This window comes from Nymphaea colorata, chromosome 7, assembly GCF_008831285.2.
Source record: "Nymphaea colorata isolate Beijing-Zhang1983 chromosome 7, ASM883128v2, whole genome shotgun sequence".
Lineage (NCBI taxonomy): Eukaryota > Viridiplantae > Streptophyta > Magnoliopsida > Nymphaeales > Nymphaeaceae > Nymphaea > Nymphaea colorata.
The window spans coordinates 13462236-13477183 of record NC_045144.1 but is presented as its reverse complement, the minus strand read 5'-3'; the positions used below and the strand labels follow the sequence as shown (position 1 = coordinate 13477183).

General features: G+C 39.2%; 1 protein-coding gene across 14 annotated transcripts; it reads right to left on the bottom strand.

The window, feature by feature from the left end:
* Nucleotides 1-2433: 2433 nt before the first annotated feature.
* LOC116258139 (protein unc-13 homolog) lies at nt 2434-12950 on the bottom strand. Of its 14 annotated transcripts, none has more exons than XR_004173609.2 (6): nt 12209-12944; nt 6439-6629; nt 6283-6350; nt 6113-6185; nt 5541-5771; nt 2434-2681 (listed from the first exon to the last, which is right to left on the bottom strand). XR_004173609.2 is itself a non-coding variant. In XM_031635272.2 (4 exons), the coding sequence occupies exons 1-3, from the start codon at nt 12306-12308 to the stop codon at nt 6333-6335; spliced, it is 309 nt and encodes a 102-aa protein (XP_031491132.1). In that variant the 5' UTR covers nt 12309-12944; the 3' UTR covers nt 2434-2681; nt 6251-6332. The 14 variants fall into 14 exon arrangements, 2 of the variants coding, with proteins under 2 accessions (XP_031491132.1, XP_031491133.1); XR_007573954.1 differs by lacking the exon at nt 6113-6185 and adding an exon at nt 3994-4067 and having other exon boundaries at nt 6251-6350; nt 6543-6629; XR_007573955.1 differs by having other exon boundaries at nt 6543-6629.
* Between the last annotated feature and the right edge of the window lie 1998 nt (nt 12951-14948).

Below are 14948 nucleotides of genomic sequence, written 5' to 3'. Positions count from 1 at the left end.
TTTTCAATAGTCTTAAAACATGTGACAAAAAATTAAATCATTCATCGAAATATTCTTATTATATATCCAAATGAAGAGTCGATTTCAGAACATGAGTTTGCCGACACTTTGCAGCAGCTAGAACTTATGGAATGACCAACTGTAGGCTTGGAGACGACAGAGGTGATGACAAAAAGCACCCGCAATTTAATGAGAAAAAGAACTCCATATAACAAGAATAATTCAAAGGGCGTCAATTGCTGTCACCACCAGCTTCCTCACCCCGGTAATAATTAATTTAAGAATGGCCCACCAACTTGATGCTGGCATACGATCTATTGCATGACCGAACCGGTACAAGAAATTAGCCTTTCATTTCAAATGTACTTTTCCTAATCCATTTTACTGGACAATGACTGTGTTGGGGTTAGGCCCCCAGCCTTTTATTCCAATAAAATGGAGTAATATATGTACAACAACAATGGATCCGCACAAGACCTCAAACCGTAGTATTACTTCCTTTTAGTGGATCCCACATGTTATCATGGTGATTGCATTTCCTATACAATCCATTGGCCGGAATAATTGACAAAAGACTAATAACTTCAGCAAGAGGCCGTCCCTTGTTAATAGTAAGCCTAATAAACTATTGCTCATGGAAATGTTGTTCACAATTTTTGTGCCATGTTTAATGTTGCTGCTGCTACCAATCTCCATCATTGGCCAAAAGGTAAATGCACCCAGAGTTGTCCTCAATATCCACCAAGTGGCCAATGCATTTTGCCAGCGATCGGAAGCACCGCTGGAGGTCCCCAACAGCCCTCACCGCCGATCTATCCTGGCGATTGAAACCACTGCTAGAGGTACCCAACAGCTGTCACCGCCATAGCTCTATGCCAGCGATTACAACCACCGCTGGAGATTCCAAACAGCTGTCACCGCTATAGCTCTATGCGGGCGATGCAAACCACCGCTACAGGTACCCAACAGCTGTCACCTCCATAGTTCTATGCCGGCGATGATAACCACCGACGTACCCGTCACCACCATACCTCTATGCCAGCGACCGTGAGCACCGCTGGAGGTCACCTATGCCGGCTATTCAAAGCACTGCTAGAGGTACCAACAACTGTCACCGCCATAGCTCTATGCCATCGCAAGCAACGCTGGAGGTCCGCAACAGCTCTCTCTATGCCGGCGATTAAAACCACTGCTAGAGGTACCCCAACAGCTGTCACCGCCATAGGTCTATGCCGGCGACGTGAATGCTGCTGGAGGTTTGCTGTCACCGCTATATCTCTATGCCGGCGATGCTAACCACAGCTATAGGTACCGACCTGTTATCACCGCTATAGATCTATGCCAGCGATCACAAGCACCGCTGGAGATCCCCAACAAGTCTCACGGAGATCCCCAACAAGTCTCACCGCTATAGATCTATGCCAGCGAATGAAACCACCGCTTGCCATAGCTCTATGCCACCATTGCTAGCACGCTGGAGGTCCCCAAGAACTCTCACCGCTATAGATCTATGCCAGCGATCCCTACCACCGCTGGAGGTTCCCAAAAGCTGTCACCGCTGCTAGAGGTACCCGACAGCTGTCACTGCCATAGGTCTACGCCGGCCACGTCAAACACCGCTGGGCAGCTGTCCCCGCTATAGTTCTATGCCGGCGATGGTAACCACCGCTACAGGCCCAATACGGCGGTTCCATTCACCACTGGATGGAGGATGTAAAGTGACGTGTGATAGCCCATTCGCAGTTAAGATGGGTAATCCAAAAATCAACCTCACTTTCAGATATTTTCAATAAGTCTAAAACCAACAAAAGAAACGAAAGTATGCTTTATGTCTATGTTTTGGAGATATATTGATGGGCAGGAATGCTATGTTTGGTACCGGGTTCCCCACTGGGAATGCATCTTTATTAACAAGTTTGTTGAGTAATACAAATTATGAAGTATGTTTTTTTACATCACGCTGATAGAATAATAATTCCATCAAATAGACCTACACTTCTAGACGTAAGTTTTCAATTGTACTTTGTATCCCACCTTCGGTGGGAACTCATTTTCACCTCAAGATTTAAACAGCTAACACAATCAGGCAAGCTACAACACCTATAGCTTGGGCTTTCCAGCTTGTTTCCAAACCTTAGCACATACCACTCTTTGCGGCTGATTCACTTTATCACATCAAAAGGTGTAAACCATTGTCACAAGTATTGTTCTTGGGGTTATAACAGCAGAGGTTTTTCTCTGTGGCAATGTTGTTCTTTTTGGGAAATATCGAGTAAATAATTTTTTTAAAAAGAAAAAAGCTTCTACAAGACATAAAAAAACAACTAGAATATTATGATAAAAATAATGTTTTAATCATGATAAATAATTTAGTTTAAGTTTAAAGTGTAATCCATGATATTAACGTCAAAAAAAAGAAAAACAAAAAACATGGGAAAAAACACGTTAAATTTGTTTTGGTGAAAAAATCATGCTTTTTTCCATATTTTTTTTACAATCAACATCACCTTTTCTTCAGAACAAACAAGATATCTGTGATAATGGTGTAAACTTCGAAGTGTCAATCAATGGACGGCAACTCTGCACTACTATGTTGTGACAAAAGAAACTAACATCAAGGCCATGTAGTTTAATGACCAGCTGTGCACGTACTGTCAAGCTCTCAAGCAAACCATCACCACCTGAAATAAAGAATTCCTGCATAAATGAATGACTAATAAAAGCTGCAAGCAAAACATACTTGTCAAGAAGTTCCTCCTTGACTGATAGAGAATTGATCCTAGATTAAAATTGTACCAAAGTGAAATGAGATTTCGGAGCAACATGATTTGACAAACAAAGCCATGTAAACTTGATCGGAGGAACCTATTACTAAATAAGTATTTCAATTTAGGCAGATGGCTCTGATAAAACTAGTAAAAAGCCCATGCTTTCAAACAAAGCACCATACCATAGTAAGAACCCACACGAATTATCCAGCCCTAGAACAACAGAAAAGATCATCAAATCAAAGGAACACCGTAACTTTGAGTTGACAATTGCCCAACATAGGTTGAACAGCCCATGCAAAAGAAAACATCTAATAGTCAAGTTTTGATGAACTTCGATGCAATGTCTGATTATAGCTCCTCACATATTATCTTTAGTAGTAATAACAGGTTGATTTCCAAATGGATTGGGAGTCCTCAAGCCCATAAGCAAAGAAAAACAGTTCCAACTTCAGGTTAAAACTTGGGAAATGAAATTGAGTTCTATAACTACTAGAAAATCTGCAAGGTACTCATTTCCAGGTTGATGTACCACACAGTAGGAAAAAGTTGCATAGACGTGTGTGTGTGTGTGTGTGTGTGTGTGTGTGTGTGTGTGTGTAAGGAATGAGTGAAACCAGCTGGACAGCCTAGTCACAATTATGATTAAATCTTTTTCTTGTAAAATCAACTATGGATGTGATCTTGGTCAATAAAACATTATAAATCCATCTACAAATGACAATGTAAGTGTGTGGCTAAGATTTATAGAAGTATAATAATCAACAGTTAAAGTTTTTAGCTTATAAAACTAATCTTGTATATCCAAAAACTACAATTTTTGTGTTGGTTTTTATAGTTTTAGACATGAAGAACACATCTATATAATTAATTTTAAAAAATTGTAAACAAAATGTGACTGGATAGACCACTCAACAACTCTCTCTCACTATTTCTCTCTCTCCCCATATATGTGTGTATATATATATATATATATATATATATATATATATATATATATATATATATATATCAAGTTGAGCATCATTTCGTTGACGTCTTACAACCTTGAGTTGATTAAGTCAAGCATTGTCATATTCATTATCAATATCCTCAATATCATCTATTGTTAACTCCTGAACTGGTGGTGAATGAAGGACTGTGACTTTGTAAGATTTGTCACAATAGTGCTGGCACTATATGAATAGGAACTAGAGGTGCGGACGGTGACGGAGGTGATCTTAACTGTTCTGCCCTAGTAAGTAAAACAGTTCTTCTGCTGAAGCGCCCTTCATTTACAAGCATAAAGATGATAAATGGCTGCATTATGCAAAAGAACACACAAATCAAACCAAAAGCTTCCAGATTGAAAAATGAATAAAAAGCATTTCCCAAACTATAGAAAACAAAAAGAACAAGAAAATACGTAAAAAACTATGCAAATTTCAGTTATTGACAGACTGTGAGAGAAGAAGCTTCTTACCCTGGAAGGAAGTTTCATATCCATCAAAATGTAATAAACGCCACAAAAAAAGGTTTGATTTGAAAAAAATATTGTAGAAGAAAAGAAAATAAAGACGGTCGCAGAACTAGATATGTTTATTGACAGGATCACTTCAAGACCAATGTAACACAGTCAGCGCTTAAGCCTGTCTAAATTGCTTTGTCAGCTTATTGGAAAATGAAGTAGACATATACACACACATGCATGCACACATAAACACAAACACAAACATTACTTATTTGTTTGCTTGTTTGTTCAGAGATATGTTTGTCTACTTATCTACTTATAGGCACTTGTTAGTACATTTATCCATCAAAATACTTCATTTAAATGCTTCAAACAGATTGAGAAGCTACAAAAGACTACAAGTCAATTAATTAGAATATGGTCTAATTAGTGTACAAGTCGCTGGAAGGATGACTTTTTCATAATGGTCTCTGATTACTTTTGATAATTGCAGCACATCCCCTGTAACAAGAGCAAGTTCCTAAAAGCTCCAAAAAAAAAAGGAACAAACACCCTTCAAGAAGTTTTTTCTTTCTCTTATGGCTGCAGAAGTTGAATCGGTATAAATCCTTTGTCACCTAACCTTTCTTGGCATAGTTGAGAACATAATCAATGCTGACTTGATCCAGTCCAACATCATCCAAAGAAACAGCACCAGTGGACATCACAACTCTCTTAATCAAGTTCCCAAATAAGATAAAATTCACAACCATTCGAACGCTGGATCAGCTCCAACTGTGATTACCTAAATTCACCAATCAATTAGAATACATGTTTTCTATCATCTAAAATTCCAACAACATAAACCATTACTACATGGGTTTGGGCTCCTGGTTTAGTGGACCCAACCCACCCCCCTAATAGTTTTAGTTTCTCCCCTGAATGGTCAATCTATTTTTTAGCTAGCATTCATATCAATCCTTCAAGGTTTTTCATAATCTTAGATGTAGAACTTTCAATTTCATCTCCCTTAAGGCAGCATGTCTATGCGTATAAGACCGCAGGTCCAAGTGTTGAACCAGATACCAATTATAACAATTCAGCCCACTCTCACATGGGCTGAAAATCCTGGCTTGGTAGATCCCCACCTGCCCCAGCAAATTCTGTTCCTTCCCCAAAAGGGCTAGGAACAAGCACAATCTATCTCTTAGCAGCTTTATTATAAATCCTCTAAGATTTATCATAATCATGCTCAATATCTTCCTGTATTTGACGATGTATGTTCATCAACAACCATCATATTCAGAAATACAATCACCGAGTCATTCTAAGCAGAGACTAACCTCAAAAAAATGGCAATGATAATCCTCCAAACGCTTATCAGCTCACTGCTTTATAGGTGACAAGACAGAATGCATAAATGTTAATTCTTGATTCCCTATTTCTCCTTCGATTGGAAAACAGAGGCCTTTCAAATATAACTTTTCCTGCATACTTCGCTGTTATTTTAGTGGAATCTTTCTTAGCATTTCAGTGGCATGTTGTAGAAGCCGTTGTTCACCAGTTATGATAAACTGTTATAACAAAAGCCAATATGAAAAACATTACATTAGTTACAGTAGAATAAAAAAAATGTGACAACAAAAGGAACGTCAATTGTTTCTAAACGTTTGCATAAAGAACAACAGGATTGATAAAGGTAAAAGAAAAACACTTCTCAACAATTAATGTCATGCTTGAAAGTTTCATAATTCAAACTTCTCAAAGATAATAATATGGCCTCCCAGTATTCATGATAACAAATTCAATGTCACTAAAAATAGGGCCTCATAAAAATATGAATTAAAACGGAGTATATTTCTTCCATTTTCTACAAAGCTTTGGTTGAGAAAAAGAGAAAGTCAAAGAAAGAAACCTTCTTTCTAGATGTTTCATTTTCAAAACATATCACAATGCAACAACTTGGATACTGCAGCACACTCCCATAACTGAAACAAGTAGATGCAAAAAAAGTCATTTCAACAGAAGCAAAAGATATGTTACAAAGAGATACCTGCTGAAATAAGACCCAAGCATAGCATATACCATGGATAGTCCTTGTGATTCCTAGAATTTGCCAGATTGATTTCAAGAGTTCACGAATCTCCTACTTCCTGTGAAAACGAGATGAGAAATGAAATATTTGCAGTTAGTGTTGTTCAGCCATCTAACCATTGCCAACGATTTCAGTATGAAGCAAACCTCAGCAAGTTTGCCCTTGTCCAGTATGTCAAAAACACTAAATAGCAGCTTCTCATATACTTTAACATTGAGATGGTAACCATCTGCCGAGTGACAGACATCACCTGTTAGATCACCACGTGCAGGCATCTCAGCAAGTGCAAGGGAAATATCCCTCAGAGATCTGAGGCATTCACTCCTTTGTATTTCACCTGCAAAAGATGGAAGAACCTATAATAGAGAAAATAAAACAGAATAAGATAAAGCAAAAACGACTGCAAACGCATTGACCAATTGAATTTGGGAAAAGGAGTAAACATCTCATGTATAAGTTAAAGAAAAGGCAAATAGTCAACTATGTAGAAGGTTATACCTCAGATTCTTCAACCTTTGCCAAAAGGACTGTCAAATCACTTGGTTTATACAAGTCCTTCTTCCAGTATATTTAACTACCAAAGAAAAACAGAAAAAGCAAAAGTTGACTCGGAGCCTGGAAAAGAAGATCTTACAGCTACAGCTTGAAGAAGGATACAACTAGTGTTGTTATGGCCTGCCTGACTCAGCATTATGTATGTGATGGTTTGTACTAGACTTGACATTTCGCATGCAATTAATGTTGTTAGTAGATAGATCATCTCCTGAAAAGGCCATAGGCAAGCAGTGGAGTAGATTCTTAGATTCTTGAAGGATACATTAGAGACTTTGGTATGAACAGTGATAGCTTGGTTGGATATGTTGATTTCAGATTATGCAAGTAGCCTTGATAGGAGGAGATCACTTATTGGCTTGATTTTCTCTCTTGAAAGTTGTGCCATCAGTTGGGAAACTACTTTATAGTCTACTATTGTATTATCTACACAAAGGCCAAATATATAGCAATCATTGAGGCAATTAAAAAATGTATTTGGTTGAGGGGCATGTTATCTTAACTTTGTACAAATCAAGAAAATTTGATTATTTATTACGATAGTCAAAGTGTCATTCACTTGACTAAAGATTAGATGTATCATGAGATGACAAAACATATTGATGTCAGGTACGATTTTATTCGAAGAGATTTGTTAGGTGTACCTTGAACCCCACATAAGAGAAATATTTTCCACATTTGAGTCTTTAAGGAAATAAGTCTAGTGATGTGAGTTATGAAAAAAAAGGGAACCATAAAGGCACTCTTCCTTTTACAAATTAGGGTCTGGTGGTTTATTTTTTGGGAAAAAAGTGAGAAAGAAAAGCAGAAAGAAGCATTTTGGCTCGCCATTTACGACAAAGGCTCCATCTTTGATTTAGAGGCTATTTCTTGAGGTATTTGCTTATATTTTTCCCTTTTGAGAGAGAGAAATGTATTATCTCATTCTCTTCAGTTCCCTCTTTCTTGCTATTCCCTCCAGGGCATTGCCCATTTGGGTCTTGAGGGATTTTACTGTATTGCCTCGTTGTAGCCTCTATTTGACTTGATTAATAGTAGAATCGTACTCCTCCTTTGCCCATGGGTGTAAGCATATTGTCAAATCACGTATGTCTTGTATTAATGTGTTACTCTTGTTCCCTATGGTTTAACTTTCTTCTTTTTTTAATAATTTCTATGGTGGATTATTGCGATCAGAAAACATAACCATTCCCACTTTTCGGTTGAGTTTTTATCAATCTTTTTTCTGCTCACCTACTTTTCTCTTTCTCTTTTCATTTTTCTAGTGAATCCTAAAAAATATCGTTTTAAGTCTATAGAGAGAATGTGTGTGCATGCATCTGTGTGTGTGTATATAACTGAAATCAGCTGGCCACATTTATAGCCAAAGATTTATTTTTTTTAAGGAAAAACGGGTTGGAGGATCACCCCTATTCCATTAAAGTTGAAAGAATGAATGACTAAAAAAAATAACAAACGAGCAGCACAGACACTCAGTTCACCACCGCTCTTGTTCAGAGAGCAAGGATACCACTTCTATAGACAACCCTGATGTGAGCAGGCAGATTATGGCCCGTTGCAAATTTCTGCAGCGATGACTACCATGCTACACTATTAGATTTCAAGAATATACAAGAATTATCCTAAACTATTAGTGGAAATATCCAATTCAAATAAGCAGTTTCCAAACTCGCCCCTCTATGATAGTTCTGCTCACCAAATCTTCTACTATTTACCATTGTTTTTGAAAAAATCCATGGGGAAAGCCTTCAGGCCCCAAAAAGTTATCCACCTTCTAGCCTATTACAGCCTGTCTGATCTCCTCTTCTGTCACTGGTTTAAGCAGATACTCATTGTCCTGATCAGAAACTAACATGCCAGGCCATAGATCTTCAGGCAGGGATCCTTTTGAGTCATCTGTAGAGAATTTTTTTTTTAAATGATTTTTTCAACTGATTTGAATTTGCATGGGGTCATTAAATGAGCCCTCATCAATTGAAGTTTCAGCAAGCCTTCTCTTCTGAACCATCCTTTTCACCATAGAAAGGAAAAATCTATTATTTCCATCTCTTGTCCAGTTGTCCTTAACCACTACACGTCGGACCTCTGCTTCCAATAGATCTCTTTTTCTTCCAGGGTCTTATTCAGCTCAGATCTGATTTTTTCTTCCTTCTCAAACCAATGGTTTGAACCCCTATCATCACAAAAATGAATATCATCCAGCGCTTTCTGCAAACGATCAACTTTTAGATCTACTTTTTCTAAAGCATTCCTTCTCCAGTGGCATAGACCCTTTCTTATTTTGTCCAGCTTCGCACATGGCTGCATCATAGGGCAGCCCTTGTCTTCAACCTGCCATAATCTAGATATAATATTTTGGCAACTTAGGTGTTTGTCCCAGTGAAAGGAATATTTGAACACCTTCTTGCCAAACTCACGTTGAATCTGTGAAACAGAAAAATCCACCAACGCTGCATGATCAAAAGAGGCTCTAAAATCTCACCTTAACTTCAGTGATTCATCAAACATCTCAGCTCAAGTTTTATTGTAGAAGCATCAGTTGATTTTACTCATAACTACTCTGCGGACTTACGATGATTCAACCAAGCAAAGAATCTTTCCCATCCATTAATTATTCTAGACCAACAAATTGGATGAAAGAATTGAAGGCCGTGCAAGCCAAAAATGCCGAGGCCCTACCAACTTCTTAGAAGATTTTCTGACTGAATTAAAATCCCCCAAGATCAGCATTGGACTATGCCTGCCCGTCAACATAGCCGCCAACATAATTCACTGGCCATGTCTGACCCTAAAATCAGTATGCAAATAGACCCCAATGACATCAATCCTCTTCCCTCTTGTCTTTTCCATGAAGATACAATCGTTTCAATGCAAATTAAACCGACAACTCAGAAATTTAAACTCATTTTTCTTCTAGGCACAACTAATCCTAGCCCATTTACCTTCTACTTCAGTATGAGATTCCATATCAAAATTTTGAAATCGCCTAAAAAAGCTTAACGGACACTCTTCAGTTAGCATCAAATCAAAGAAGAAAATAATATTAAGATTCTCATGACTAACCAGATTCAGTCAGTCTGTTTGTGCAGCCTTACTGGACAATCCCCTGGCGTTCCATAATACCACTTTCATCCTTGATTAGAGATTAAAAGTTTGTCCCCTAGTGGTTAGATACCCCTACATATTCTCCTCCCCTCCTGCTAGGTTGAATTTCATATTTTGTCCCCCAGGCCAAACATTCACCTCTTAATTTTCTTTCAGAACATAATTATGATTCTTAGTATTTCCTTTCTTCTTCAACATACTCAACTCCTTGTTAGCAAGAGGTTTCTTCCTGCTGGCTTTAGAATTCTTACTTTTGGAACTCTTATCTTGCACAACATGTACAACCATGTTTGAACTTAGTGTTCGATCCTCTATGTTCTTATCTGACCCAGTCTGCTCCTCACCATAGAAAATCTCCATCTCCAATTCCCCACCATTAGGATTCAAACCCACATCTGATTTTCCGTCAAAGTCTTATGCCATAGATGATATTCCACCCATCTCCACACCCCTTTTACTTTACTTCCTCCTTTTCTCTCCAGCGATCTGGTTGTTCCCTATCAAGATCAGTTTGTGGCGCGTCTTGAATTTTATTACCAAGCACTGACAACATATTCCCCCTCTGATTGCTTCCTTTAATCTGAGACCAACCAGATTTCGATTTACGTCTCACCACCTTGACTTGGGTCCACTTGTCAATTAGTGGATGAACTACTGGAGCAAGTACTTTCGAGGATTAAAGGAAGCAATGAGAGGGGGAAGCTGCCTGTACCTGAGGACAAGCCCCTTCACCATGTGAAGAAATCCCACATCTAATACAGAACCTAATTCTTGCCTCGTATTCCTCCAATTGCTCAAGAACACAATCACCATCTACTATGCACATAGAATTGACAAGAGAAAAATTGAAAGGAACAAAGGTTCGTATTCGAGCAAATCGATTCCTTGCAAATTATTTAGTTAAATTGTCTTCAGCCACCCAGTGGCCGCCAATCAGCTTTTCAATACCTGCCAAAATATGCATATCTGGCAAACAATCCCATATTGGTACACTAGAGGCTACCTTCATCTTCATTGGCTTCCCCGATTCCCATTTGCTAATTACCAAATACCTATCATGAACTTTCCATTTTATAGGCAACAAGATTTCCACCAACGCCCCCTTAGACGATGCTTGAATGAGAAACAGTCCCTTCTGCAACATTGTAAAGGGAGTTGATTCCAAATGTTCAAAGCTTCCAATATATGCATTTGACCCTAGGATTTCCCCAACTAGGGTCCCAATCGCAGGCCTCAGAAAGGCAGCACCATTCTTTCATGAATCTCATCAGAAATCACCAAGGCCCAATGTCCATTAACATTCTGAATGCCAAGATCGGGGATATCCAACGCATCTTCCCAATCCGCCTCTTTGCCTGCTGCACTTTTGATGATCACCGCCCAAGAACTATATCACTGATTCCCTGCCATGCCCTGCACACCAGCCTCCTTCATCCTTTTGAGACCTTCCCGCTCCCTTGAATGATCGTCGGTATCAGGCAAGGCCTTGTGAGCTTTCCCCAACCCCTCAGGGTGATTCCATTTCTCAAACCACGGGTCTATCATTGTCACCATCATTTCTTTCCTCCGCCGGATGGTTTTTTTTTAATTTTTTATCACTCAAAACTATTGCAAAAGGTGTACCCTCACTAAAAGTTACGGCCAAATAACTAGATGTTGCAAATGCATTTTTGGTAGACTTTTAAACAACGCAAAATAAAAAATAACAACCAACATAAACTATTAGTTTAATATATATATATATATATATATATATATATATATATATATATATATTGCGAAACTTGTAATTACATATGCTCACATATCAAAATTAATGGGAATCATTTGGCACACATACGCACACATTGAAAAAGGTAGCTACCATGTGCACATATACCATATTTAATGGGAATCATCTAGACTGTCAATTCTAAGAAATTAGATGGGGGAGATCAAGTTCCTAATTGACATAGTTTCACTTAAAAGGCTGCAGATTTGAAGCACAAATACCAGACTGAAATTTAAATAATCGAAAAATTAAATAAGAAGCTCCTCAATATAGAAAATCATACAAAACGGAAATATGATCCTGCAAAAAGCTAACCCTACCTCGAATTTCAGTTAACCTGATACTACGACCTATAAATTGGCCATGCCTGACATTTAAACTCCGATTACATCAAAGGTCAAAAATTGGTTGCGGCCAAAATTCGTTAAAAAATTTAAAAAATGAACCGCACGGAATATGTAATCGAGCAAATTTAACGGCACCTCTACCTTCATTCTCGAGCACTTTCTTCTTGCTCCTCCTTTTGCCCTCAAGCGACGTAGACAAACCTAGGAGTGGCTTCCGCGCCTCAATGCCCAGATCGCCCATTCTGTTCTACAAGTCTGCAATCGTAAAACCCACAAGGGACCACCCAAAAACTCTTCAAACTCTCCCGGTGCATCAAACAAGAAAGGAAACAAACTCTGGCAAGGGTTTAAGCAAGAGAACATCCACAGCGCCTGAACCACCAAACTAATCCATCTGCACGCCAAACATGTACTAAATCTAATCACCGATAACGTTCGAGAAGAGAAACAATAAATCAAAGGAAAATCAACTTGCAATGTCCAACGCTCTAACTGATCAGAAAGCACGAAATGAAGACGAAAGAAAGAAGCCCGTAATCACAGCCCGCATTCAACTGAATAGGCGAAAAATTTCTCAGAAATTGAGAGAAACCCTAAAAAGAATTCCAGCTAGGAGGAAAAAGGGAGATGAAGTAAAATGATCCATCAAACAAGAAAGAAAACAAACTCTGGCAAGGGTTTAAGCAAGATAACATCCACAGCGCCTAAACTGCCAAACTGATCCGTCCGCACACCCAACACATACTAAATCTAATCACCGGTAACACTCGAGAAAAACAATAAATTAGAGGCCATGTTGTAATGTCCACACTCTAACCAATCGGAGAGCGCAAAACGAAGAAGAAAGAAAGAAGCCCGTAATCGCAGTCCGCACGTTGCAGGAACTTTGTCGCCGAAAAGCAAGTGTCGGGAAATGAGTTCCCCTGCGCGGAGAGGAGATTCGCAGCTGTCCACTGGAAATGAAATGGAGAAGCCAGGGTGGAATCGCCGGTGCTCCATCGCGTGCGGCGGAGAAAGACAAAGCCTGAACGGCAAAAAAAATCACGGTAAAAGTCGTTTCAGGGTAATTACCTCCATCTTTCGGCGAGGAGATTTTACTGCTTTGATCACGAAAGCCGTCAAATCGGCAATTCCTGATGACAGTAAATCCTGCACAACGGCTGAGAGAGGAGAGCAGTGCTACGAGATTTGTTGTTACCGTGGGTTTAAAAGGGCAAACCGAATCTGTAACCGACCCGAAAAGAATTTTCCAATACACCACACCTCGGGTCCGTCAATTTTCACGACAGGTTGGCTTGGATATCTAATCAAAACCAGATCTCATTTCACCTATAACATAACAAGTAAGTCCAAAATGATTTCGCTCCAGAAAATATTAGGGTTCAGTTTCTGGATTAATTGCACACCAAGTATCTACGAATTGTGGATTCTCCAATTGGATCAGATTTGCAAAGAGATCTATCGTCTGGCTCGTGAAAATTGAAGAGGGTTTGTAATTAAGCGAACAATGTGCTAGTTGAAGCATTACAGAGATGGTTTCTCGATGCACCAAAAGCAAACCAAGTATCTTAAGAGCAGTGCAGATGACTTAAATTTGGGGTATGGTGGTAGGTCTCCCATGCTCACCTAAATGAGATCTTGGAAAGCTTAATGAGTCAGCACATATGGTCATTGTTCTTGGCCAATTTAAAAATGGTTTTTCTAATTGACAAAGTTTCTAAGAGAAGGAAAAGAAGAGGAAGAAAAGTAAAGCTCTGTCAACAATTTGGTTTCCAACGTTCTGATTTTCCTTCGATCTTTCCCTTATAAAATTTATTTAATAACACATATTTGGAACATGTACTTTACCACTTATATATGTCCAAACACAAAAAACACATCCCACTTAATTTTCAACAAAAAAGATAAAAATGGTAGGTAGTATATAGCTGAATGTCTAGAAAACGTAGATCAGTTCAAATGCATAAGCCTTACAAATGTTTGGTTGTCTGAAACACCCATTTTTGGGATGCTGGGACCGAGGTGCTTAGATTAGCATGGGCTGGGCCTGGTTGGTAATGTGACTCTAGAAAATCAAGGGTTTACACCCTAATGGGGACTGAGTCAAGTATAAACGTACACCTGCACCATCTGGTTCAAGGAGGGACAAAAGGTGGGTCTTAAAAGTGGTTTAAATGTGACACTTGGCATAGTACATGCTCTCTCTCTCTCTCTCCAGCCACACATACACAGATGACCAATGGTAAGTCATCTGCAGCCCTTGTTCTTCCTTCCTCTTCTAGTCTGCAGCCCTTGTTCTTCCTTCCTCTTCTAATCTCTCTCTCTCTCTCCAGCCACACATACACAGATGACCAATGGTAAGTCATCTGCAGCCCTTCTTCTTCCTTCCTCTTCTAATTTGTCTCTCTCTCTCTCTCCCTCTATAGCAAGGGTTCTGAGCTCTCAAAAACCTTTTGCTTGAGCGAGGGTTTTGATGGTCCCCTTGCTCGCTCGAGTGAGGTTCCCTGGTTCTCTACTCAAAATCCTCGCTCGAGCGAGGGTTCCCTGGTTCTCTACTCAAAATCCTCGTCGAGCGAGGGTTCCCGGTTCTCTATCAAAATCCTTAAGTGAGGTTTCTCTGGTCAAAACCAAGTACCTTACTCACATGAGCTTGGGTTCTCTGCTTGAGCTGAGCCAGGGCTCTCAGCCTTGACCATAACCTCACTGAGGGATCTATCGTTTGCTCAATTGAGGGCTTTGCACAAAACCCTTGATCTGATTTTTTTTTTTTTAGGTTTTTGTCATTTCTTTTTTCTGCATAGGCCTTCGAAGTTTGGCTCTCATCATCTCGCCCCTGCAGCCATCTCTACCATCTCCTTTTGTTAGCAAGGAAGAAAGAAGC

Excerpts from the sequence above, each read along its gene's own strand:
- LOC116258139 (XM_031635272.2), bottom strand. The coding sequence starts at position 12,308 with ATGGGCGATCTGGGCATTGAGGCGCGGAAGCCACTCCTAGGTTTGTCT. Across the intron at positions 6,630-12,208 it reads GAAAGTGCTCGAGAATGAAG|GTGAAATACAAAGGAGTGAA; the intron begins GTAGAGGTGCCG and ends CATCTTTTGCAG.